This window comes from Podarcis muralis, chromosome 8 (genome assembly GCF_964188315.1).
Source record: "Podarcis muralis chromosome 8, rPodMur119.hap1.1, whole genome shotgun sequence".
Taxonomy (NCBI): Eukaryota; Metazoa; Chordata; class Lepidosauria; order Squamata; family Lacertidae; genus Podarcis; species Podarcis muralis.
The window spans coordinates 48,472,639-48,499,759 of record NC_135662.1 but is presented as its reverse complement, the minus strand read 5'-3'; the positions used below and the strand labels follow the sequence as shown (position 1 = coordinate 48,499,759).

Here is a 27,121-nt window from a genome sequence, read left to right as displayed (position 1 = left end):
GATTTTCTTCCCCATAGATATTCTGTTCCGGGAGAATAAGGAGAACATTTACTAAAAAGACTGGAGGTGAAATGAATGAATGTCTTCACCTAACGCAGAAGGTGCCAGGCAAGCTTCCCTGGGGAATGTATTCCACCGACAGGTGCCACCACCAAAAGGCCCCTTCTATTGCTTCCACCCTCCACACTTCTTATGGAAAGGGCACATTGAGGAGGGCATTTGGAGATGATACTGAGGCCAGGATAGGCTTGTTTGGGAACAGTGACTGTATAAGGTTGTAAATGTTATAGTTGGCAATCTGAACTGGGCCAGGAAATGCACTAGGTGCCATTTGTATTCTGATTGCTTGGTATTTTGCGATTTTGCTATTTATGCTACCACAATCAAAGCTGTGTAAACACTTGTGTTATAAATGCTTATCTTTAGGGGCTTATAAGGCTGACACAAAAGGATTTTCCCATGGTTGAAGCATGATAAGTTTGTTGCATTGAGGAAGAAAATTATATTCACAATATAAGTGAGAAAGTAAATGGTTTGTTTTACAGCTAGAGGCAAACTGAAGGAATAAGAATGCCTGTTTGCAGGTGCTGATTTAGAATTAGTAATTAAAATATTTTATTAGGCCTAATATATTTAAACCATACCTTAATAACTTGAGCCTTAAGCACATCAAATATAATTACTGCTCCGGTGTCTAACTGTATGTCTAACTGTAATATTACTTTTACTGGTTACACTGTTTATGTCAGGTAAGTATGATATGCAGGCAAATTTGTTATAGGATAAGCACCGCGGGAATCAACTTATGAGTATGCACAAACATTGCATACATACAAATTGAGTTTTTCTGTGGAATGTACACATTTCTGCTGGACATTTCAATAATTTCAGTCTTCTGTGAACATACTGGGGTTTGCCATTTGGCTCTTTGTTCTCCAGTTACTTTTTACTCTGCAGATATTTTCTACCCAATTAGCACTTGCATTTTTAATTTTTGTTAAAAAAATGAAGCCACTTTAAAGGTTTTAGTTTTTCTTAGTAGTAAGCAAGTGACCAGTTCAGAGAACATGCATTTAGGCATGTTGTTTAATTTTTCAACCATTATCTGATAAAAGCATGGAAACATTCATAGAATCATAGAATTGTAGAGCTGGAAGAGACCATGGAGGATCATTTATGCAGGAATATTTCACCCAATGTGGGGCTTGAACCCACAACCCTGAGATGAAGAGTCTCATGCTTTACCGACTGAGCTGTCTACTTCCGCTGTCTACATCAATTCCCCCCAGCCTGCTGCTCTACCGATGTTTTGGACTGTAACTCTCCTTCAGGCCCATTCAGCATGGCCATACTGGCTGGGGCTGATGGCAGTGTAGACCTAAATATTGGGGGGGGGGGGTCAGTTTGGGGAAGATGACCTACACTGTGGAATCAAACACGGCTACCAGCCCACCTTTTAGCTGAAAGGGGATTTTACATAAATATTCTCAATTGGAAAATGTCAAATAGTCCTTTTAAAATTGTGCCTGCCTGTTCTTTATGCATGATCCATTACATCAAGACAATAGTTTTCTTATTACAAGTATGACCCAGATGCTTATTGTGACTGTCTCTGTCAATTACTGTAGATCACCTGAAGTCTTCATTAGTGGCAATTTCAGCCTATTATAGCTACTGTATAGAAGAAAAGTAGATGCTCATTTTCTAACCCAAATTGCAGGTTTAGAATATGTTGCACTTAAAACATAGCTTAATGGTCCCTTGATACAACAATAGGTAAAACTGTTTTTGTCCTCCTTACACCAGTTTCCTAATCAACCTGATTTGAAAGACACAAAAGGTAAGCTCATTGCTAAGCAAAACCCTGTAAAGCTAAATCTTGTTCATTTGGAAGATTCCAAAACAGTAAAAAAAAACTAAAACACAAGTGATTAGGCAACCCTCCAGCTTTGTTGAAAAGCCAGATTGGTAGCCGATTGCAAACCGATTATGTTTGCCACTATTTAGTGGCATCCAATTATATTTGCTCATTAACACTTGATATGTTGAATGGAGCTTAAGAAGAGCACTAGGACAATTAAATAGCAATCTCAACTCTGTAGGGATTTGAACTAATTTCTCAAATGATTTCCTTTTCCTGAAGAGCGTAGTACAAAGGAATACATGCATGAAAAGGTTACTGAAAGAATGATGGTGAAATATTTTAATGGACATATCCAAAATGTCTGTTCAGATGTTTTAGTCAAATGTTCTCGCTTTCAATAAAGATATGGGTTGCAGCCATTGCTAGTCCAACTCAAAGTAGACTCCTTGAAATTGATGGGCATGACTAACTGGGGTGCATTCATTTCAGTGGGTCTACTCTGAGTAAAATTTAGTTGGATGGAACCCTTTGGTTTCCTCCCAAAATAGGAGTAAGAGTCAGCTAATTTCCTCAGTCACCAGTTTATGTCTGGAGATAATGGAGGAAAAGGCAAGACGGTGGCATTCATGTTCTTATCTTTCTCCAATTCAGGCATCTCTATCGGGTCTCTATCAGGCCAGTTATACCTCATCCCTAAGCCACACAGGTGGAGTGCATGATGCTTTGTAAACATGGCTCAAAATGGGAGACTACAATTCATTCATCTGTTACCGGTTCTCTACATTAAAGTGCAGAACCTTGTTTAAACATGAACCATCTCTCTCTCTCTCTCTCTCTCTCTCTCTCTCTCTCTCTCTCTCTCACACACACACACACACACACACAGACAGTTAGCTATCACTTTAAATACCCTGTAGTGGAATACTTGCAATGAAAATAAATTGTCACTAGGTGGCAGTATAGAGCTGTTTTGTAAGGGGCAACATGAGCATTTTCCTTTGGAAAACAACCTGTCCTTCCTTCATTTTTCTGTGGTAGGTAGAAGAAAGCTCTCCAGTTCTATGGAGCCAAGCTGTTGGTTTTGCACATTGAACGAAGTATAAGGAAACATTAAAATAGCAACCATATCAAAAATATCAGTAAAAAAAGGTGAGAATTTCCCAACATGTTAGGAATCACGTTTTCTCAAGGTAGAGGAAAAAATTACACCAAGGGCCCCCCCCACCCCTAGTCTAAGAGCTATATTTATTCGTGGCAAAAGAGATAGATGTGCAAGCTGGTGCTGGGATGGGGCAAAAGTGGGTGAGAACAGAAGCAAAAGTTGGTGGAGTAATATCTGCAACTCCTACTTTTGTACAGTGGGCAGGGCCAACCCACCCCATTTCACCACCTGAGGCGGAACAGGAATTGCTGCCTCCTGCTGTGCCCCACTTCCGAAGCTGGCACACACCTCAGTGGGAGCTGAGGCACTCCTCAAAGTATTGGCGCTTGCTCAGCTTCTCTGTCTGGGGGTGGAGAAGATGAGCGCCAATGCTGCACACTGGAACACCTCCCTTCCCAGCAGCAGAAGGGGGGTGGGGTGGGCGGAGCGCCGCCTCTTGCACTTCTGCTGCCTGAGGCGGATGCTTCCCCGACTCATGGTCTGGCTGGCTGCCTCTGACAGTGGGCTACATGCCAGCCAGAATTTCCTATAGTCCTCGCATCTCTATCCTCAATTCAGGCAAGAAAGAGCCATTACCACAAATCAAGGAGATATTCCAGCCAAGCAAATTCACTCGAGGAGAGTGCACAGCAGGGCTGGTGAGGGATATGGTCTAGGGAGAACCCCAGTGGTTGATAAGAGAGGCCTGCAGGACTTCCAGACCTGAAGTTTCCCAATCTACACCAAAGATTACTTCCATGAGGGGGAAAACATGCAAGTGATGTTTTCTAGGTTACTTTAATTAGTTCATTTTAGTGTTTAGATCTTGAAAATTCAACAATAGTCCTATGGCACTAGTACATCTAGTTCATGTTCAGAGCAGAATTATCATTTTGTTTTGTATAGTATAACAGCCACAAATAATATATTGTATATGCTCATCAGAGTACACAACTTAAAATAAAAAGACTAATTCCCAATCATAAAGGATAAAAGTTATTCTCTTTGAAGAATAAAACTTAAAACATCTGTTGTCTTAGCATACGAAGCCAAGTGAAGCTGCTCTTTATACTGTGCCAGATTTGGGTACCGGAGTATTAGAACCAGGAAGTTGTACAGCCATTTTTAATGAGCCTAAAAGCCTAATTAAATATATACAGTACTGTACTGTTCATCACAGATTCTTTCAAGATTCTTCACTTCTGTCATAAATTGGGGGATGCTTTGGGATCAGAGAGCTAATCTGAAGAAATCAGGTGCACTGACTATAGTATTAGTTGTTTATTACAACCTAAGCGAAAGTGAAAACCTTCGCAAGTGCATTTCCCACATAAAAGAGCAATACACATGTATACAAGAAACTTATAAATGTGAGATCAACTTACCTTGTGTAGCAATATAGTGGTTTGGCCTGTGATAACCCTGAAATAAATTTTTAAAAAGCGTTTTGTGTGAATCTTGCGCAATCTGTCACAGGAACAAGGCAAAAACCATAAACATAAATACGCAGAAAGAAACCTACTAAGGGCAAAGGTTTCACCTTATGAATATGAGAAAAGCTGACAGGTGTAGCAGCTATAGCTGACAGGAGGCTTTTAAAGCTGTGTGTGATTAGGTAAGGAGTTACAGCTGCTGTATTCTAGAGGCTCCTGTTCTTTTCCAAAGGAAATGGTCTAACCTGGTGACACCTGCAGGTAGCAGCAGCATTTGTTTAAAACCCTTTCACTTCTCAAAATTCCTGCAGCATTGCAAGGCACAGCAGCTAAGGTCAAATGTTTAAGTTATCAGGGCAGCATATTATCCACTGAAAAACTGCTTTCCTGTAATCTGATTCTACATCACCCAGATACTGTTTGGCACATCCAATCATCACATGGTTACTTGCCAGCCCAGTTCTGCTAACTGAGCAGCAGTGAAGGGAGAAATAATGTTGAAATCAGTGCTTCTCATCTGGTTATTACTACGGAACCACAAAGAACTATGGAACTTCTTCTGTGGCTACTGTTGGGCCTGGGTAATGCAAGAATTAGGCCTAAGCTCTAAACGATTGGCCATTCCTTAAAGTAGGAACATAGGAAGCTGCTTTTTATCAAGTCAGACCACTGGCCTAACTGCTCCTTGTTATCGATAATATGCTTTACCACTGAGCTGCAGCTCATATCCATGAAATTTAAATGGCAAGAGCAGGAAAAGTAACTGTTACGTACAATTCTATAAGGATTCTATTACACTTGCCCATCCATGATTATTATGTTTACATTGCCTTTACATACACACTTCTAATGAACAGGCTGTTAACGCCATCAGTGTCTTTGAAGCACAAAATTTATGTACAATTGTCACTGAAGCTAACAGGATTTGCAGTTCTGGTGTACTTAAAAATTAAAAATGAATCCAAAAGAGAAACATTACAGGCAAAACTGCATACCAAGCTGTTAACAGTAGAAACTTCTTATCAATATTAATAAAGTTAATGCTAAATCTTTTCCATCTTTAGACATCTATACCTTTAAGGCACATTCCCACCTCCTCAAAGAATTATGGGCACTGTAGTTTGTTAAGGGTTGCTAGGAATTGAACTCTATGAGGAGTAAACTACAGTGTCCAGAATTCTTTGAGGGGAAAAGTGTTTTGAATGTGCTTTAATAGTTGTTTGTGACTGGGGGGAAATTCCATTTTGTTGGACTAAGAATGGTTTGCTCAGCTCTAACTTGAAAACAACAAGAGGAATTCAGTCCTGTGCATTAGGATTCTTCCATCAGTTGAAGCATTTTTGCTTGCCAGATGGAATGATCTCCCCTCTGCTCCCCATGTGTGCTATTCTGGGGGATCTTAAGTTTCGATTTAAAGCTAAATTAACCACTATTTAGAAGCATTTAGTTTACAGCATGGCAAAACACACACTCCTTAACGTTGAGACTGCCAAATAAGATGTGCAATTTGCTTGTTGAAACTCTTGCAGGGTAAAAAAATGCAACAAACAAACAAACAAACAAACAAACAAACAAACAAACAAACAAGTTTTAATTAACTGAGAAAGAAATGATCTAAATTCACTTTTGTCATAGTAATTGGGAAATTGTGCATATAAGGTATTGGCAGCTTTGTCACAAGGTGTCACTAATGAAGATAAAAGCAATGTTGATATCAATTAAGATGACTAGGTTGTTCTGAGTTACTAAACATTAATGTTATGTGCGAACATGAAAATTACTGATTTTCTTTGCAGACTTAGAGCTTAAAATGGCATTGACTCTTCCTTGATTTCCAGCTCTACTTTTGATTTCATTCTTTCTATGCCCCCCAAATGCTGTCTCTTAAAGAATTTATTCTAATGTAAAACATTAAGTTAACATGATGCAGAATGAACAAAGAAGCAGTCTTCAATAATTAAACAGCATACATATTTAATGAACTGTCTTGCTTGCATTAGAAGTCCTGGTTAACAGATGCAGTCTATACTTTGAAGGCTGCTTAAAAGTGCCGAGATGACAAGAGATTGCAAGCCACTGCATTAGGAATTATAGAGTTTTGTCACATTAATATGCAAACAGCCCCCCTTTAAAAATTGAATCATGCCAAGTTGTTGACAGAAAATGAAAATAACATGTCTTTGGTCCCCCATAAATTTCAGGAGGAAAAGTAGCCAGATAAAATTACTGGCAAGTCTCCACTCCAATACATGGCAATTTTAGGAAATGTCTGATTTTATTTTCTTATTAGCAATCTTTGGTCGTTTTAATCTCTAGCATACAGGAGGGGGTCTCCAGATTGGTTTTTCACAGAATTTAACAGCTGGCATCCTGATTGCATGCAACATCATTTGAAATATCAAATGAAAGTCTTTCCTTAAAATAATACTGTTAAATTTCTTGTCTAGATGAGTATACGTACATCGATATAATTTCCATTGATGTAGTCTGAGTTTAAGTCCCCTTCAATGGGCTGCAGCCTAACTCGAGAATGATCATCTGAAATAGAACACATGACACATGCATTAAGGAATTTGTATTCTACTCAATACTCATCAAATAACAGTCAACATCAAATAGTCACATGGATAATAGAAGGAACACAAGATGACAAGATACATTGTCCCCTCACAATGCTATGATTACTTTAAAAAAACATAAAAAGAAAACAAGTCAGTTGGACCTGTCCTCAGGGGTAGAATATAATCTGAAATAAACTTCCATCCAAAAATCTTTATGGTTTTCAGTGTTCCTCCCCTAACAGTGTTTTCGTAAACAAAGTTCAGACTGAAATGCAATATTAGTGATGATTTTGAGCTGGCACGACTTTCATGCACTCCTTATTACAAACCATTTCTTCCCAATTCTTAGTCTTTGTGTGATGCAAATCAGTCATAGGCTTGCTGTTTGTGGACCACAACATTTTCTTCCTGGATTGGTTGCCAAGTGCAAAGACATTTGAAAGCCTTCTGAATTAGAACTCAACTCCTTATGTTATCTCCGTGGAGGCTGTCTTCTGCATTCCAAGCAGAAGAATGAATAGTTGGGATGCAAAAGGAAACAGGTAACACCATGGAATAATGTGTATTGCTCGGTTTGTGGTTGTTCGTGTTACTGAGATGTTTCAGTCCAGATGTTAATACACAGTCACAATGTTACATTCCAGTTTCCATGTGAAAGGCTGCTTGAAGGCTTCAGCATAAAATTGGGCCACACCTCCAATATTTTGGGGGAGGGGGTGGGCTCCCCAATGTCCTAAAAATTAGGGAGTTGAGGAGGCCATCAGCGGCCAGCTCCTTCTCCGCCTCCAACCTGCCATGGAGAGAAAAGAGGCTCAAAGCAGTCCGCCGCTGGTGGCAGTGTGGCAGTGGTAAGAGGAGGAGGGGGAAGCTGTGCTGCCGCCATGTTTGGGTCCTCCGTCAGCTCCTCCCAGTGTCCTGACATCACATGCGTGATACACCACCCCCACGCGCCAAATTGCTCTCAACAAACTGGTGCCTCTGATCACCTGTACCATGTGGAGACTTTCCATGAAACTACCCATGATACAGAAACCTTTCAATTGACTTCCGGCATGATGGCAATCAGGTCAGAATCTACTCTGAATGCTGGTGGAGAATGACAGAGCACATGCACAGCGACACTTACACGCACCTAGCAACATTTCTACCTTCCATTAATTCAGTGCAGCTCACTTTAATTTGGTATCCACCGCAGTAAATTTTCCACTATTATATGTGTCATGGTATTGGAGTTGACCTGAAAACGTACTTCAGATCACTGTAGGTTTATGGGCCATGGAATAAAATCACTCTCTGTAGGAATATGAAAGGGCTTTCTGTATTATCACAGAAATAAATTACCTGGAAGTGTCAATGTGATTAGGTGTGCAGTTGTAATTTAGATAGGGAAATTTACTGATCACCCACCAGCTGAATATTACTATACTTTCACATTACAATTATAATTTAGATTCAAAATACAATTCAAATTTAAATAATAAAAAATAGAAATCAATTACTCACAGGTTTACCAGGCCAGAAAGATTATACAAAGAAGGTAAGTATTAAGAAACTCTGGGGGGAAAGTGAGCTACCTGTACTCTGAAAATCAGCGGTTTTACTCTGCAGTTAGGGAAGCTACTTAAGAGTAACTAGATTCATTCTCTCTGGAGTTGGAGAATGAATAAACAAGCAACCTCTACTCTACTTTTTCCTCTTCACTTGTCACCACTTTCTGAACAAATAGTAACTTGTTAAAGTAAGAAGAAATATAGTGTTGTTTTAAAACAGGAATACCCAACATGTTGCACTTCCAATTTTCTGGACAACAACTCCATCATGCCTGAAAATTGGACATACTGGCTGGAACTGATGGGAATTGTAGTGTGAAACATCAAGACAGCACCACCCTGGCTACCCCTGTTCTGAATCATTGCATTGTTGTTGTTGTTTTGCTTCCCCACCCCTCTTAGCTTCAACCTCTGTTGAAAATGCAAGACATAAACTACCTAAACAAACCAACAAATCAACATCAGGGCAGCATCTCTGGAATATATTCTGTATGTCTGTTTCCACGGGTGTCTCTCTGGATGCATTTCAAATACTCATGATACTACTTTTAAATGACTGATTAACTGTGGAAATTGGAAGAGTACGTCTTACAGGAAAGATTATTTCCCTTAATGCATTCTGCAAAACCCCCAAGCACATCAGTAATATGATACCTTGGAAAGCAGAAAGATAAAATTATGGAATTCCACCTGGTTTTGGTTGTGTTTTTAAAAAAGTCCATGTCACTCTCAGATTGTGATTAAATGCTATTCCTTAAAATGGTGTTTGTGCTCTCATGGCCAAATTCACAAGGCATGTTTAACTTATGTTCAATTGGAATGAAAGGAGGTTTGTGTCATGGGAAGTTTATTTCAAGACTAAACAGTTTGCCCTCTTGTATGCCCCTCTGTAAGTAGGTTCTTCTGGAAAAACTCACGACATGTGCACAACTCTGGAATACAGTCATAACTCGGGTTGAATGTGCTTCAGGTTGAGTGCTTTCGGGTTGCGTTCCACAGCAACCCGGAAGTAACAGAGCGCGTTACTTCTGGGTTTTGCCGCTCGCGCATGCGCTCAAAATGACGTCACGCACATGCACGGAAGCGGCAAAATGCGACTTGCGCATGTACAGACGTGGCGTCGTATCTTACGTTCCATTCAGGATGCGAACGGGGCTCCGGAAAGCATCCTGTTCGCATCCCGAGGTACCACTGTACTGCCTTAGTTGTCTACTAAACAATCCTGCAGAAATATGTTCACTCTTTGTTAGCTGTGCTAGCTCTGTCAGACAAACAGGAATATGTAAATGCCTTTTTGCTAGAGCAAGCACATACGCCTTTGAATGCATTATAGTAGTGGTTACTTTCTAGAGGAAACTAGATTGTAACAGGCATCTTGTGGAAATTCATATTTTCTTTACTATGCGAGTCTGTATTTTTGAATAACTATAGCAGAAGAACTCAAAGAGCCCGAACCTGATGTTACAAAAGCTTCTTATTTTTCAATGCTTATGGGGAAATGGATGGTGCATATTTACTGCACCCTTTAGGAGGGCAGGAAGTAAAGAGCTGTTTTATGGTGCTTTACAGTGGATTTAGATTCCATTACTGAATATGCGTAGTGATAAAAAGGATGTGATGCTGCTGATATTAAAATATTTTACCTCTGTATTGCTATACCAAAGCCATTTTGACAGTAACAAGTTGCAGCATATAGTTATTAGAATGCTGGATATTGTTACAAGTTTGTGAAAGCGCCTATCGCTTTGGTTTTATGTAAGAGGATGGTCGATAAAACAAGCTTAATGCACCTAAATTGTTCCAAATCTTTCTCCAGCCTTTACACCGGTGGGAAGCTGGTGGGAAGCGAGGAAATATTTTGCTGAGAGACAAACTTCTGCAGCTTCAGGGAGGGTACCTGAAGGGAGTCCATGCTGAAGGTCTCTGGGGATATGATGCAGTTAGCAATTGTAGTGTCTGCTTTAGGCATTTGGCCACTTCCAATATTGCTTTTATTTTTTAAAAATAGATATTCAAATGATAATATGAGCCACTTTAATTAACAGGAAACAAATCCAACTGCTCTGGAACGTTGGCTGAGCTGCTTCTTTGCATTCAATTTGTTCAGCTATTCTTTAAACTAAGGCACAGACATGGTAAGAGGGATTGGATGTCACATGCCTGCTCTTTGCACTACAATAGTGGTGCCAAGAAAAAGGGCAGTTTTGAAAGCTTCCTTGGTAAGAATTCTTTCTTGACACCTTCTCAGAAGTGTCTCTTCCTTGCAAGCAAACGCCTCATTCAACATACCCTTATTCTATTCACTACATAATATGCTCTCCTGTAAATGTACCCAGTGTCAGCTAATGCGTATTTGTCAAAATCCATTACCCTATTTTAGCAAACGTTCCACACTTGTATAACCCTTATTCTTTAATGGTTCTACTTTTAAGTCAAGAGACCTTCAGATAAGAGGATGGCAAAGCCATTAAATGCTTTCCTCATAGTGAACATGAACCTTAGTGAAGTCTATTCGCTAGAGGCCGTCTTCAAAAGGGCGAATGCTTATTATTTAGTGTCATCATTTACCTATCTGTGTGATTAATTAAAACTCTGATCCAGTAGGAAATGAAGACTGCAATCCTACACACACTTACCTAGAAGAAAGTTTGGTAATACTTGTGGGGAAAGTGTCATGAATGGCTGTAAGCCACATGAGGAAATGGGGTCACAGACTATTTTAATTACATAAAATGTGATGCTCAACTCTCTTTGGACGTCTTTAGTTTTACTGACTAAAGGAGCATATTTTAAGCAACATGTGTCTGAAGCTAGTGTAACTGGCATTGGGCTGTAGATGTAGCACTTTGTAGACAATATATTTTAAACAAAAACAATACCATCATTGCTTACTTGATATTTACACAAACCTTCAGCCACAGTGGACACAATCCAGCAAATGTTAGGCATTTCTGAGAGCCAAACTAAATGTGCAGGCAGTTTCACATACAAATGGGAATGAGATGGTCTGCTTATGAGTTCAAGGGTGGGAACTAAAACCCAACCTCCTCTCCTGCCTTGTGTTGCTGCACTCTATTTAAGTAGTTTCTCCTTAGCTGCCTCCAGTATGAGACATGAGCTGGGCACTGAGAAGTTTGCTTCAAACCTACAGAGCACAGTGTAATAGATAAGGGAGGGGTTGATTTCCCCCTCCCCCCCATATGCTTTTTTAAAAGAAGACATGTGTAGACCCTCCCCTCCTTCATTTCATGTGCTTAATAGACACACAACTGCCACACATGTCTACTTTGGTTCTCAAAGTCCCACTGAAATAAATGGAAATCAAGTGTACCACTAACACTTAAATGGGAGCTAGGTGTGTTTCGCTTTCACAGCATTCCGCTCCCCACTTCTGTATGGAAACATTATGGTTGAAGCATTACGTATAAAAACATTACAGCTGAAATATGAGACAAGTTATTATATGTGTACTTATCAACAGTACTGATTCCATATCAATAATCAGTAATGTAGTACTGTAACAACCTGTCTCATATTTCAACTGTAACGTTTTCAGGACAGGGGACCATATTTCAATTTCCTTTTTTCCCATTGTGCTACTGTAGGAGGATCCTAGACTCTAGAGAATAAAATATATCATTATTAAATATAGTTTGGTTCTATCCTTCCTCTGAGGAGCTCAAGGTCACCAGCCTGAGTGCCATGGCTAAGATACAAGGTGAAATCCTTTCCTGCAGTCCAACACTAATCACTATTCCACACTGGATCTCTTGCCAATTCTGTTCTGAAGTCTTTAAACTATTAAAGTACTTACTTCTCCCATATTCTTTAATTATGGTGGCCGGAGCTCAGTTTTTTACTGCACACAAATAGATGGTAATTGTTTTATTGATTTGTTAATTACTTTGTATAGTTTATGCTGCATTTGTGATGTTCTATTATGTTCTGGTTATTTATTATTTGTAAGCCGCTTTGGGATTCATTTGAATGAAAAGCGGCAAAGAAATACAATAAACGAAGTCAACACAAATCAAACATATAGAGGTGGGCAGCGTTGTCAAGTTGCTAAAAGGAAATTTACACAGAGGTACAACTACACTTGTCAACACTTACATGCAATGATATTCCCATATCTATTCTTCATTCGGTTCTCATCTTTTTTAGCTGAGTCCCAAGGTGCAGACTGTCCTTCAAAGAAACTCTGTTAAAAAGAAACAGGGGAAGCAAAAACAACACTAAGCGAAAGAATATGTAGCAGAACAAACACTGAAGATAACACAGAAAGACACAAGGAGAAAATACCACAGCAACGTGCAAAACACGTAAAGACTGAACTGTAGTTATTGTTTGTTCCTTTGCTTGTTACTTATAAGTAATTTCATGAGCGGTTATGAAAACATTGTTCTTTTTAAAATAAATGAAGCATCAGTAGATTTAGAAGATAAGGCTGAAGCATAGTACAGTCGAGTATTAGCAGAGATAGGATGAGCCCGACATTCAGAATAATGACAGCAAAAAGAAGTGAAAGGTTTTAAAGAATCATCCTGAAACTTTTAGAGGTCATTTCCATTACAACAAAAGTCAAAAGATTATCCTGCTCTGATTATTATGGATCAGTGAGGCTCAATATGGTGTTTAAACTTTCAGAATACACAGTCAACTGAAGGTATGAAATACTCTTTCCATACCCCGGACACACGTGTGGCTTCTTCAGATTTAAAGGTCTGTATACACACATTTAAAGTGCATGGCTTTCCCCCAAGAATCCTTGAAATGTAGTTTGTTATGGGTGTTAGGAATTATAGCTTTGTGGGGGGTAAGTTTTTAATATTTGATGAATTACTGTATTTTAATCTTTTGTTGGAAGCCGCCCAGAGTGGCTGGGAAAACCCAGCCAGATGGGAAGGAAGGAAGGAATGAGGGAAAGAATAAATAAACAAACAAACAAACAAACTATAGTTGCCAGCGGCGTAGCGTGGGTTATCAGCACCCGGGGCAAGGCAAGTAATTTGCGCCCCCTAACCCGGGGCAAGGCAAGTAATTTGCGCCCCCTAACCCGGGGCAAGGCAAGTACAGTAATTTACTCTCCCAAGCAGCAGCAGCGAGGCTTCTCTTTCCCCCGCGCTCTCCTGGAGCTGCCTCTTTTCTTTCCTTTTTCCCCAAGGCTTTTCGCTTTCTCTCCTAAGTTGATTCCTCCTCCACACCGCGGCGTTTCCTGGCTGCTCCCCCCCCCTCTCCTCCTCGCTCTGCTTGCCTTTCCCTGCCCTGCCTGAGGGCGCCCTGAGGAGACTCCGCTCTCCTTTTTGACCAGGCGAGGTGGAAAAAAGGGGGGAAAGTCTCTTCCCGCCCCCTCGCCAGACTCCCTGCTCGGCTCGGCTCACTACCCAGGCGGCCAGTGGAGAGAGTCTTGAGCCGCTTAATTCCCAGCAAGGAATTAGCAGGCTCGCTCCACCTCCTCCTCCTCCCGACTTTGCTGCTGCTGCTGCTGCTGCTGCGCGGCTTTTTTCCTCTACCGACGGCACGCTGTGCCTTGGAGAGGTTCCCGCTTCCTCGAGGGGGGCCGACCAAACGCGCCCCCCAAAATGTTGCGCCCGGTGCGGCCGGCACCCCTGGCACCCCCCACGCTACGCCACTGATAGTTGCTAAGATGGGGTGGGGAGTCATGTGCTTTAAATGTGTTTTTATGCATGGTGTGTATGCAGTCCATGAGAAAGGAGCATCATTCATTTATTCCATATTGTTCACTGGATCATTAAGGTTGGGACAACTTGTCATGACTGGATTTCTCTTTAAAAGGACAGAACTCCATTATGCAGCCTAAATAAGGGGGACCCAATAAGACGCAATTCAGTTATAAAGGCTTTCCACTGAAGAAAAGACTTCTATAGCTAATGGCACTTGGCTAAATGGCTTTTCCTTAGGCAATACCTCTTTGCATGCAATTCATGTCTACGTTTGTTTTGTTAAAATCATTATTTACAATACCTCATAAGATTATTGAATTTCCAGGAAGGGGAAAATGTTTTCATCATGCAGATAACCTGGTTCAATATTTGCTTAACCATAGCACTATATTATTTAATCAGGTTTATTTAAGAATTAATTCATTTGGGTTAGGAGTGCACATTCACTGGTCAACTAGGGATGAAAGTAGGCAGACAGATTTCCATCCCAGGCTGTATTTGTCCCAGGCAGAGCTGTTTCTCTTCCGCTACAGCTTGGCTTTCACTACAACCCACATTGCTTGTCTCCTATCTGCTATAGGACCAGATCTAATGTAAATAATGATGTAATTGATTTCAGTGTATCTCAATGGAAAAGGGACAACTAAAACAATCCAGAAAACACAGTAAATATTTACATGATGTTTGTGGGCTAAAAAAACAAACAACAAAGGCAGCGGATACTACTTGTCTTTGCTTGCATGATTTCCATTCCTGACCTCCGACGAAAATGAGAATGGCAGCAATTCCCACTCTCGTTTCCCTTTCTGATGGAATTATCTGACATCCCTGGTTAGAGTTCTGTTGCCATAGGGATTTGTGTGCGGCAGAAATGGTTTGTGCCTGCTTGGCCCCATTACCTGCCCTACCTGTGCTCAGCATAACTTATGAAAGAGCCTGTATGTCTGGGCGTAGGCTCTGTACATAGAACCAGGAGCATACAGTGTTCCCATGTGTACAATTTGTTGGTATGAAGGCTGTTTCAGAATGGATGCCAAAAGCACCGAGGACAGCGGTCATGAACCTGCACCTTCCTATGTATGCTCACTCTCCTCAGAAATAATAATCCTTCATTGTGAATAATATTTTCTCTAGTAAATACAACAGCAGTTGTCTGATTCTGAATGCATAAGTGGTATCTTTAGGCCTGTGAGTGCTGTAGGAAAGAGCTTCCATTTCTCTGCCTCTTTCTCTCTCCCTGACCTGCCATCCACCAATATAAATGCTCAGTCTCCCCTAATAAAACTTATGAACAGGACTTAAAACCCTTATAAGATAAAGTTAAAAATTTGAATAGAAAGAACATCCTTCTCTATTTAACTATAAGTACTTTAAGAATAATTTTCACAAAAACCAATTTAAATTTTAGAGACTTCTAGCAGCCTCTTCTCCTTTTAAATTCTAATGCCGGGTCTTCCAAAAGGGAAGATTTCTATATGAGGCTTATTCTGTATTAATCTGAAGAATGTACGAAGAACAACAACTCAAATTCAACTGTAGCAACACACTCCTTGGCACCATAGTTAACTGTAACAAAGTAAATTGTCTTTCAGATTTATCTCTAAAACAATGAACCTCTAGAGTGAGCAGATAAGTTTTTATAATTCTCCTCTTATTCAAAGAATTCCCTAGGTTCAATATACACATTTATGATATAATTAATGTACAAGGGGTGTGTGTGTGTGTGTGTATGTTTGTGTATCTAAAATTTACATTTGTTCTCAAGCTGTAGTCCCGCCCCCCTTCCTGCAATAAAAATGGTTTCAGGAGGGTTGAACAAATGCTTTCACTGAAATGTATGTGGCATTTTCACAAATAAACCCCAATTTCATTCTTTATAGTATGTAATTAAAGTGTTGTTTCTGACTATATCTCATATATTCTGCTGCAAGTCAGTGAACCATGGAAACACTCATAATAGTAGAACGTCTATAATACAATAAAATGAAACCACTCCATGAATATCAACTACTTTGCATTTTCAAAACTATTTCTGAATACTGTGTATAAGGAAATTGAACATTTCACAAACAAGCATATATTTTCCCTAAGCAAAGCACATGCCTAGTGATTCTAAAACCTTCTCCAGATCAACCTTCCCTCATCAATTTCTGAAAGATATAATTACACGTCCCAATTGCACAACTCAGGAGACTGCAAGTACAAAATGGCAACAAGATATTTAAAATGAGAACTCCCTATTCCCATAAATAGATATATTATTACCCAGAAGGGTACCGATGTCAGAGTTATACATTATGTGCTGTAGGTTTGCCATGCAGTATGGATACAAGTTTTAGAGTTTTGCTTGTCTTTTACAATTCTACTCTATAATATACATTGAAAGTGAGTCCACAATAATAAAATGGAATACCAGAACTTGTCACATCACAATTCATGGCTGGCTTATACATTTGGCAGACTCAAGGGGTAAAGCTATTCTCAGACTGTACCATGTGAAACTGCAGGTGGGGGATTCCAGGATAAATACTACTCCATAAAATTATTCACTGAAAATAGAAAACTAGTAAACCAGAGTGCTGATTTCAGTTTTATCCATGAGAAAGCATTCAAACATGCTTTCCTGCAGCTTAAAATGGTATAAACTGAGAACTGGACTCTGCTGAATGTAAAAAAAATGGGCCCTTAGAAATGTTTCGGCTTCTGACTCTCTTTCTTTCTCTCTCTCTCTTTTTCAGACAGTTTCACTACTAACATCTTAAATTAAGAAACTACAGATAAAGCCTTAAACTACCATTATAGAATCTGAAGCTGTACAGATCCTAAATTCTCTATATTAAAACTGTCAGGCACCCTAAGCATAGTTTCCCATGCAAACCATCATTTTAAGGATGCTTTGGCAAGTTCCAGCCAAAACAAAGCCCTGAAGACATGCCCATTGTGCACAACAGTTGCACAAGTATTGAACAAAAATGGTATCTGTGCAGGCAAGGTTTTAGACCAGGCATAGGCAAACTCGGCCCTCCAGATGTTTTGGGACTACAACTCCCATCATCCCTGACCACTGGTCCTGTTAGCTAGGGATGATGGGAGTTGTAGTCCCAAAACATCTGGAGGGCCGCGTTTGTCTATGCCTGTTTTAGACAAAGCCACTGCCATCTTCATGAAAGCAAAGTTATACAAAATAATGAAGAAGCCAATTCTTTATGCCACCCAGTTATGCACTGTAGTTTGAACACCGCTGAAAGCATTAAACTACAAGTTTTTTTATTTATTCCAAGGCATATAACAAATAGCATGTTGACAATTAAACAGTATGATCAATATTGTTAATGTTTTTTTTAAAAATATATATATTAGGGGGAAAAACCTGGATTGTTATGTTGCTTAGCCAAAAGTATTATTGTTCTTTTTGTGAGCATACCCTCCTTTTTGGCAATTTTTCAGAGACGTGAAAGTGTTTGCTATTCAGGAAACATTGTCCTCACTCTGAACTGGCTTTGCTTGTTCTCAGTGGTACCATAGCCAAAACTTGTTGGCTTTGCGGAATTGTTACATGCCATTTATCACACGATTCCCAAATGGACTCCAGGAATTAGAGCAATTAGAAAGAAAAAAATGGCACTGAAACAGCAAAAGATAGGAGAAATTGTGACCATAAAAATAATGGAAGAATAGTGAACATTTTCACAACTGTGTCCCCCTAACCCCCCCCCCCCAGAAATATTTCTTCTCCTGCTCTCCCACAAGCGCTACTTTTCACCCGGCTATCAAAATGCAGTTCTAATCGTATGAAAAGGATGCAATCCTGAACAATAAAATGGCTTTTATTTTACAAAGCCAATTCAATTTTTCTCAAATAAAATTGACTAGTTCAATCTTTCATAGCCACCAGGGGGAAAACTTGGTGCTCAAGAGTATTCTCTATGACATGGTTCATGACAAGTCACCCCTTTCCTGATAATCAAGTGGTGAGTGCCTTTGCTTATGCAGCTGAAAAGTTGTGAAAGAAGGAGGGATCAGCAGGCTTAGGAGAACTCAAAGGTGTTTAGAAGGAGAGAGACAGAGTGTCTGATCTTTATTTGACCTCCTGATCTGATACTCAACTGAATTTCTTTCTGGTACAACTTTACTGTAGATCTAACCTATTATATCATATTTGGTGGAAGCACTTCATTTGTACTAAGTCTGGCCCGAGCTGAAAGATTGTACATGATGAAGAATCCAACACCAGTTCCCTTGATAGTTTGTCGTAACAGTAAATCAACGCTATCACTACTTTATGCTTTATTTCTAATTTGAGATTTTCAAGGTTTAGCCATTTGTCCTCTTAATGTTTCACTCTGTTAAGATTTAGGAGTGCTCCTATACTTTCTCCCCAATAAGTTACTTACACTTCCTAAGATGTAACAACATTTTCTGTTTGATGTGCTAATTTGTGTAATCTACTTTTTCCAGGCCTTTTCCCATATCCCAGCAGTTTTTCAAAATCTTTTATAATGGATCAAAACTGGAAAAAATATTTATATCTATGTCCATATGAATGGGCAGGGACGCGGGTGGCGCTGTGGGTAAAAGCCTCAGCGCCTAGGGCTTGCCGATCGAAAGGTCGGCGGTTCGAATCCCCGCGGCGGGGTGCGCTCCCATTGCTCGGTCCCAGTGCCTGCCAACCTAGCAGTTCGAAAGCACCCCCGGGTGCAAGTAGATAAATAGAGACCGCTTACTGGCGGGAAGGTAAACGGCGTTTCTGTGTGCTGCGCTGGCTCGCCAGATGCAGCTTGTCACGCTGGCCACGTGACCCGGAAGTGTCTCCGGACAGCGCTGGCCCCCGGCCTATAGAGTGAGATGGGCGCACAACCCCAGAGTCTGTCAAGACTGGCCCGTACGGGCAGGGGTACCTTTACCTTTACCATATGAATGAGACTGCCACCTTGTGGGGCTTATTTAAAACTTGCTGTTCATGGCAACTGGTCCACAAGCCAATTTATGTCCAGTGCCTTGCTAAATAAATCTGTCCCTCCATATTACTGGGCAAACCAAGGGTGTTAGAAATACGTTCAAAAAGAAATTGTTATGATACAGTGGTACCTCGGGTTACATATGCTTCAGGTTACATATGCTTCAGGTTACAGACTCCGTTAACCCAGAAATATTACCTCGGGTTAAGAACTTTGCTTCAGGATGAGAACAGAAATTGTGCAGCGGCGACACAGTGGCAGCAGGAGGCCCCATTAGCTAAAGTGGTGCTTCAGGTTAAGAACAGTTTCAGGTTAAGAACGGACCTCCGGAACAAATTAAGTACTTAACCCGAGGTACCACTGTATTCTGAATTTTCCATAGAATGGTTAACTAAGTAATGGTTTCTGTTATCATAGTTGTTGCCATTGCTCATTGATATCATTTTGAAAACAAAATACATCCAGGTAGAACAGAATCAGTTAATTAACCTAGTAAGTAAACATTAGAAACAGCTAGAAGCAGGGGGTGAAAAAAAAGGGGGGGAAGTAAGTCGTTTCCCACAGGCAAATATTCAGCAACCGTGGGAACAGGATGCTGGGTGGAATCTACACACATATAAACAACACTGTGTAAATGCATTTTTAAAAAACGTTTTGAAAAATACATTTAATTTGGCATAGCTCACTGTCGCCATCTAGTGTCACATTTGTATACTGCACTTTACAACACATTTAGAATGTTTCGTTTGCAGCTGTGTAGTGGAGTCCCTGGTCTGGATTGGGCCATTGGCCTGATCTAGCAGACTTTTCTTATGTTCTTAGAAAAAAAAGATTACTCTCAGATTATTCCTAGTACATCATATGGTTGAATTGTTTCCTTGCATTTTGTTCCAATATTGGATGAACAACCCCCACTTCTATAAAGGCAGGCCATTTTGCTGTCTGTCCTACCTGGTTCGTATAATATTGGTAAGCTTAACAATATAAGTGTATGATCATGCCTTTGAGTACGTAAAATACGTTATTCTTATTTGTGTATGAATAAGAAAGAATAACGTATTTTACATACTCAAGGATAAAGTTTGGGGAAAAATTACTTCTTCTTCTCTCTCCCCTGCAGGTTAAAACACATGCAATCAGATGTGCTGAGATTAATCTTATATCCTGATATAGTAATTAAGTAATTTGGTTATTATGCCAAAAAAATGTTTCCCAAGTTGTGTAAATTCTCTGCCTGGAGCGGAGGTAGGGAAACTGAGGGATAAGCACCCTCCCTGAGTGTTTTTATTGGCTGGAATGTGCCCTTAAACTCTGATAATGCTGTATAGTGATCAGTGGGTGAGGGTGTGTAGAAACTAGCCTATTATGCAAACATCAATTTATATCCATGCCTCTGCCCACTGTCAGACAGTGGGGAACAGTAGGGAGTGCTCAGGTGAGTCGACGGCTTCAGATAGCGGCAGTAAGGCACCCCTGGACAGGTAATGGTTGCCAGAGTGGCGCCAGGGTGCCCAAGCACATAAAGCAAAAAAGGGGTAGCAAGGACTCTCCGGAATCAAATCACAGTACTGTACATGGATTCTGAGGATCCTTCTGGCATTCACCTATTGAAGTAAGTCAGGGAACATATTTTGAATGAAGACTATGTTCCCCATGTTGCCCCCCAGAGACAGAAAATGGTAAATGGGATAACAGAAAATCAGATGGCTCAAGGAAAGGTAAAAAAGGTTCAGGTGCAATGCACCTTTGCAAATTGGTTGTCTGCCTTCTCCATTTATGTGGGGGTGGGCTTATGCAGGCAATGAAAGAGGATCTGAGGGTCAGATTAACCTTTTTGCAGGCATACAATGGGGTCTCTCTCTGGCAGGCCCTGCTGGTCACATGCCAGGACTACCAGGTTCATTCAGATGCCTCAGGCAGCCTGGGCTTTGGGCTTTACTTCAGGGGTTATTGGTGCTCCAATCCATGGAGGGAGGGGATCACTCTGATCTCAACTTTCTAGAATTATTCCCCATCCTGTAGACAATACTGAGCTAAGTGGACCAATCACCTGACAAGGTATTGTCCATATGGTGAAGGGGATTGGAAGGATTTCTGTGAAGAACTGTCAAATAACAGTTCTGTAACTAGTATTTTTGGGACGCGGGTGGCGCTGTGGGTAAAAGCCTCAGCACCTAGGACTTGCCGATCGAAAGGTCGGCGGTTCAAATCCCCGCGGCGGGGTGCGCTCCCGTAGTTCGGTCCCAGCGCCTGCCAACCTAGCAGTTCGAAAGCACCCCTAAGTGCAAGTAGATAAATAGGGACCGCTTACTAGCGGGAAGGTAAACGGCGTTTCCGTGTGCTGCGCTGGCTCGCCAGAGCAGCGATGTCACGCTGGCCACGTGACCCGGAAGTGTCTGCGGACAGCGCTGGCCCCCGGCCTCCTGAGTGAGATGGGCGCACAACCCCAGAGTCTGGCAAGACTGGCCCGTACGGGCAGGGGTACCTTTACCTTTACCTTAACTAGTATATTTATGAATCCAAGGTAAGAGTAAATAATTCGTTTTAATTCTTTGTCTGAATATACCTTTGGATATATTGAGGAATGAATCATATTTAGCTGACACACAAACACAGCTGCTGACTCTAGAGAGCCAGATCCAGTTTGAAGCATTAAGAAGGAAAACATATTGGCTTAATCCAACATTCTATCCATCCAAGTGTCACTTCCATAATACTGATTTGGCATTAGATTGTTGTCATCATTACTTTATGATTAGGTCAACAGCATAGTGGAGAACACAAATGACAGCTTTAACAACAACAACAACAAAAAGTCTAACTAGAAAACAAAATCAGTACTCATATAAACAATATGGTTAATTTCAAATGATTTTAAAGCACATTTATACAATGGTACCTCAGGTTACATACGCTTCAGGTTACATACACTTCAGGTTACAGACTCTGCTAACCCAGAAATAGTGCTTCAGGTTAAGAACTTTGCTTCAGGATGAGAACAAAAATCGGGCTCCGGCGGAGCAGCTACAGCAGGAGGCCCCATTAGCTAAAGTGGTGTTTCAGGTTAAGAACAGTTTCAGGTTAAGTACAGACCTCTGGAACGAATTAAGTACTTAACCCAAGGTACCACTGTATATGTTTTCTTTTCTATCAAAGGCCTATTCTGATATTTTCCTTATTTTGTTTTCCACCAATGAATGATCCAGAATTGTGAAATAATTTTGGCTAGTCCTATTGGTACGTTCCCTGCCTATTACAACCTTTGTATGAATGTAGCTACTCAGGGACTACTACTCTCCCCGCCCCCCCAGTTCTGCTAATGACATCAGTGAAATCTGCAAAGGTGGAGGGGGTTTACGTGTGTGAAAGAACCTTGGAATATTTATACTTATTAATTTTTTGAATGCGTTAATAACAAATTTGTTAATTTGGATTTCAACACGTTTAACTTTGTTCCTAATTAACAAAAAAAAAAAAAAAAAACAAAAAAAGAGAGAGAAAGAGAGAGAGAGGGGGGGGGGATTAAATGCTCCCATGAGGAATACTGCTTTCAGCTGCATGTGGAAGGAATCGCTCCCATCACTTGACCAAAATAATAAACAGGTTGCGGGGGTGGGGAGGGGAGACAGCATACTAGACTGCCAGAACTACTTCAGGAATATTCACTACTTCAGCATAATAAGGCATACCAAGCTAAAACAGACTCTCTTCAAGTACAGTATGAATTATAAATTGCTGCCTGTTTAATCAATTATACTTTAATGCTTTCAAAGTTGTTTGAATATCCAAGGCTAACAAATGCTAATCTTATACTGGTCTAATAAAATTGGGGTTTCATCTCTCTCTCATACCCACACACAATTTTACACACGCTATACTGATAAAAATAACCACAAAGAGCAAATATCTAATGCAATAATAATAAAAAAAACCTGCCTTAATTCAATTAAAAGGTAAAGGTAAAGGACCCCTGACAGTTAGGTCCAGCTGCGGACAACTCTGGGGTTGCAGCACTTATCTCACTTTACAGGCCGAGGGAGCCGGTGTTTGTCCACAGACAGTTTTTCCGGGTCATGTGGCCAGCATGACTAAGCCGCTTCTGGTGAAACCAGAACAGTGCACAGAAATGCCGTTTACCTTCCCGCCAGAGCGGTACCTATTTATCTACTTTCAATTTGACGTGCTTTTGAACTGCTAGGTTGGCAGGAGCAGGGACCGAGCAACGGGAGCTCACTCCATCACGGGGATTCGAACCGCCGACCTTCTGATTGGCAAGCCCAAGGCTCAGTGGTTTAGACCAGTGTTTTTCAACCTTTTTTGGGCAAAGGCACACTTGTTTCATGAAAAAAAATCCCAAGGCACACCACCACTGTGTGCAGAGAGGGAGATGTCAGAGCCCCGCTGCTCTCTATGGGGAATCGGATGAGAGCGGATTGCCTGTGGGCGAAAATTTGACATTTTTTTTTTAAAAAAAATCTTTCAAATTTTTCAATTTTTCCCACGGCACACCAGGCAACATCTCGCGGCACACTAGTGTGCCGCGGAACAGTGGTTGAAAAACACTGGTTTAGACCACAGCGTCACCTGCGTCCCTTTTAATTCAGTTAGCATACTTTTTTTTTCCAGCAGGAGGCAAAGGTCCAAGTAGCTAAGAGGTTTACATACATTTAGCATTTCGACCTGCTTTTTTTCAGAATACAATTCCCCAACAACTGAGCTGCCAACACATGAGAGCTCAGTGGTGCATCTGCCGAAAGCTCACTTACAGGATGCCTGCAGAGGGAATAGCAAGACATGTGCAAGCATCATAGCCAAGACACCAAGTAACTCCCTCATGAGATCTGCAGGAGTCATTCAAAAGTGTCTCCTGCCCTCATTCACTTAGAATGAGAATGCAATTCTTCAGTATTTCTAATACGCTCCGTATTAAATGTTGTGTATACTTAAAAAATATGAACATACTGTTTCTCTGGAGAATATTATGATTTCTCCACATTGTAGATTTATGTAACATACCCTTTTAAAGAACCAGGGACTTAAATTCAAGTCACAGAATATTTTCTTTTTTTTAAAAAAAGAACAAAACTTTAGCTGAAGTCTTTATTTTCTGCAAGCGCCCATAAAACGAACATTTTAAAATTGAGTTCCTAGAAATATTTCCTTTGTAAGGCATTGAAATGAAATGCCTGACATCTGTTTCTCATTAAATCCATTAGAGATTGCTTGAAATAATGTACACAGCAATTATCTGCTAACAATGCTGCATAGTTATTAGCATACTAAGATGCTGGCCTGTGACCCATGAAAGTGAGGGGTACTTGCATGTACTCATATTTAAGTTGCATTCATAAGACCATGTGGGCATGTAATAAATGCTGTAGAATCCTGTGGCTGTTGCTTCCCAGCAAGCTACTAGCCAGACACATGTAGCTGCTGCCAGGTTCACGATTCAACTTTTGTCAAGGCACTGCACAAAACTCCTTTTTTGCAGCCATGCACCAAAGGAAGAATTTTGTGTCTGGTGGTAGAAACATCTGCTCATTTGCCATAGGCTAGGAACCAATACACAGAGTTGCCATTTTTCTTTTTGACAGGGCTACTGTGCATGTCAACATCCTGCTTGTCTTGCCGCCTTAAGGGAATAGGTGCTCCTCCCACCCTAAAAGCTGGCAAACCTAACTACATATGTAAATGCTGATGTGAATAGGCCCTTTAAGTCTTTTTCTTCCAATAAGCCAATAAATGTAGCTTAGGTCAGTGAGAGCCGCTGAGTAACGTACTGCTGTGTTAGGCAGGAGAGAAAAACTGAGGAAGTCAGACCTACTTCCCAAATATCTTTGGTCCTGCCTGTGTCAGCTGACAAAATATGTCCCACTTCATCGGCTATGGGGTTCCATAAAGTAAATTGACCAGGGCGCTTTCTCCAACCCCAATTTCCTGTGCTCCTCAATGTATTTTCACACATATCCAGTATGTTAATAGATTTGTGAATCATACCGTGCTATAATCTTGACTTTCTAAACAGCAACAGCTTTAATCAAACTAAGATGTCTTTCTAGTTGGGATTTAAATTCATCCATAAATAAGCCAGTCTTTTTTAATGGGAAAACAGAGTCTACAAAAAAAGTGTGTGTGTGTGAAGTCAGATGAATACTAAATCTTAAAATTGCTTAAGAAGAAGACATGCTTACAAAACCTGTTCTTTGTCACTGATAAATGTTTCACCAAGACTTCTGATCTCCTAAGACAAATGCATCATAAATTTATATGGGCATGCTTTAAAAATACAACAGATAAACTAAAGTTAAATTAGACGGATTTCATGGCTAAAATAGCTTAATGTGATTCAAAATGTATTATTTAGCCAAGAATAATATTTTAGTTATAAAAAAGCAATAGACTGAAATATCTAATTATCTAAAGATAAACAAATACAATTCATGCAATATGTAAAGGGTGCATTTATAATTAATAGTGAACATTGTAATTGCAAGTAAAATCATTTGCATAATTTACAAGTAAATAAATGGATGTTTAATGGTCTTATAATAAAATATAAAAGAAGTTATATTGCTTTTGCAGCCAATAAAATTAATGCACACTATCCATATGAATGAAAGATGTTGATTTCTGTATGCATTAATAGAATCTGCTTATTTTAAAAATAGAGCTAAAAAGACAGCCATTTAAAAGAAATGTAACATATGAAGAAACTATTATTATATATGATCAAAAATTCAGTGCCATATTTCAATAACACATATATCAGGCCAGCAGCCATTGCTTTGCAGGTTGCCTGTTACTTCATCATATCAATTCTGTATTGAATTTATCTCTCATATATAATTGAAAGCACACTGTCTTCAAACAAAGCTCTTTGTTTCCATACAAGAAGACAAATTGTCCAAAGACCCATGCAGCATACAGACGTACCTCAGAATCTTGATGAACATAATAAAATAGTATCCATCTATATTACTATGAATAAAAAAAGGTAAAAGACCCCTGGATGGTTAAGTCCAGTCAAAGGTGACTATGGGTGACTGCTTTCAGGCTGAGGGAGCCGGCGTTTGTCCACAGGCGGCTTTCTGAGTCATGTGGTCAGCATGACTAAACCACTTCTGGCGCAACAGGACATCGTGATGGAAACCAGAGCACTGTGGTCTAAACCACTGAGCCTCTTGGGCTTGCCAGTCAGAAGGTCAGTGGTTCGAATCCCTGTGACGGAGTGATCTCTCGGTCACCCTTGACTGGACTTAACTGTCCAGGGTGTCCTTTACCCCCCCTTTTTTTTACTATGAATAACATGCTAGATAGAGATCTAACCTGATGACTACATGACTGCTATCCTAGTAAAATTGCTCTTCCTGGTCTGTGTTGACAAGTTCAACCAAAATGCACCCAAAGATAACTATGACTTGTAAACAATGCAGTGCTACGTTATGTATCCCGTCAGCGCAATGATGTACATTTCTGAAAAGGAACTTTCCTCCCCACCACAAAAATGTGTTCCTGTACCTCCTGCTGAGCAGATTTGGGGAGGAAACAAGAGTACAGAGGATGGGAGTCCTGCTATGCAATCATAAATCCTTGTGCTGCTGGGAACTGCACTGGAAACAAGCCTTGCAGTCCAATGCTTTTATATAGCTTTATGAGTCCTGCCAGGCTTAGGCATGGAGTGACAGGTGAAGAGGAGGAGGGGGGAGAGGAAGAGGAAATGGCTCTGAGACTGAAGAACAGAGGTCAGAAGAGGCAGGTACTTCTATCTTCCAGTAAATGGCTGTTCTGGATGGGGAAGCAGGGCTCCTCACTCCCTTCCCAACTCACGGGGACAGAAGAGCACCAATGGAATCTGGGGAGGGCCTTAATCAATTGTTCAGGGTGCAGGAACCAGTGTTTGAAGTTATTTTTTGGGCAGGGGAGGGGGGAG

At 40.5% G+C, this 27,121-nt stretch overlaps 1 protein-coding gene across 15 annotated transcripts in view; it reads right to left on the bottom strand.

Moving 5' to 3' along the window:
* Positions 1-27,121, bottom strand: part of PTPRM (protein tyrosine phosphatase receptor type M) — a 409,846-nt gene that overhangs the window by 41,281 nt on the left and 341,444 nt on the right. For all 15 annotated transcript variants that reach the window (XM_028737325.2, XM_028737333.2, XM_077933147.1 and 12 more), the window contains 3 exons: positions 12,663-12,750; positions 6,900-6,976; positions 4,391-4,427 (listed from right to left, as the gene is read on the bottom strand). In XM_028737325.2, coding sequence (XP_028593158.1) covers positions 4,391-4,427; positions 6,900-6,976; positions 12,663-12,750 — 202 coding nt within the window. The remainder of the gene's footprint in view (positions 1-4,390; positions 4,428-6,899; positions 6,977-12,662; positions 12,751-27,121) is intronic.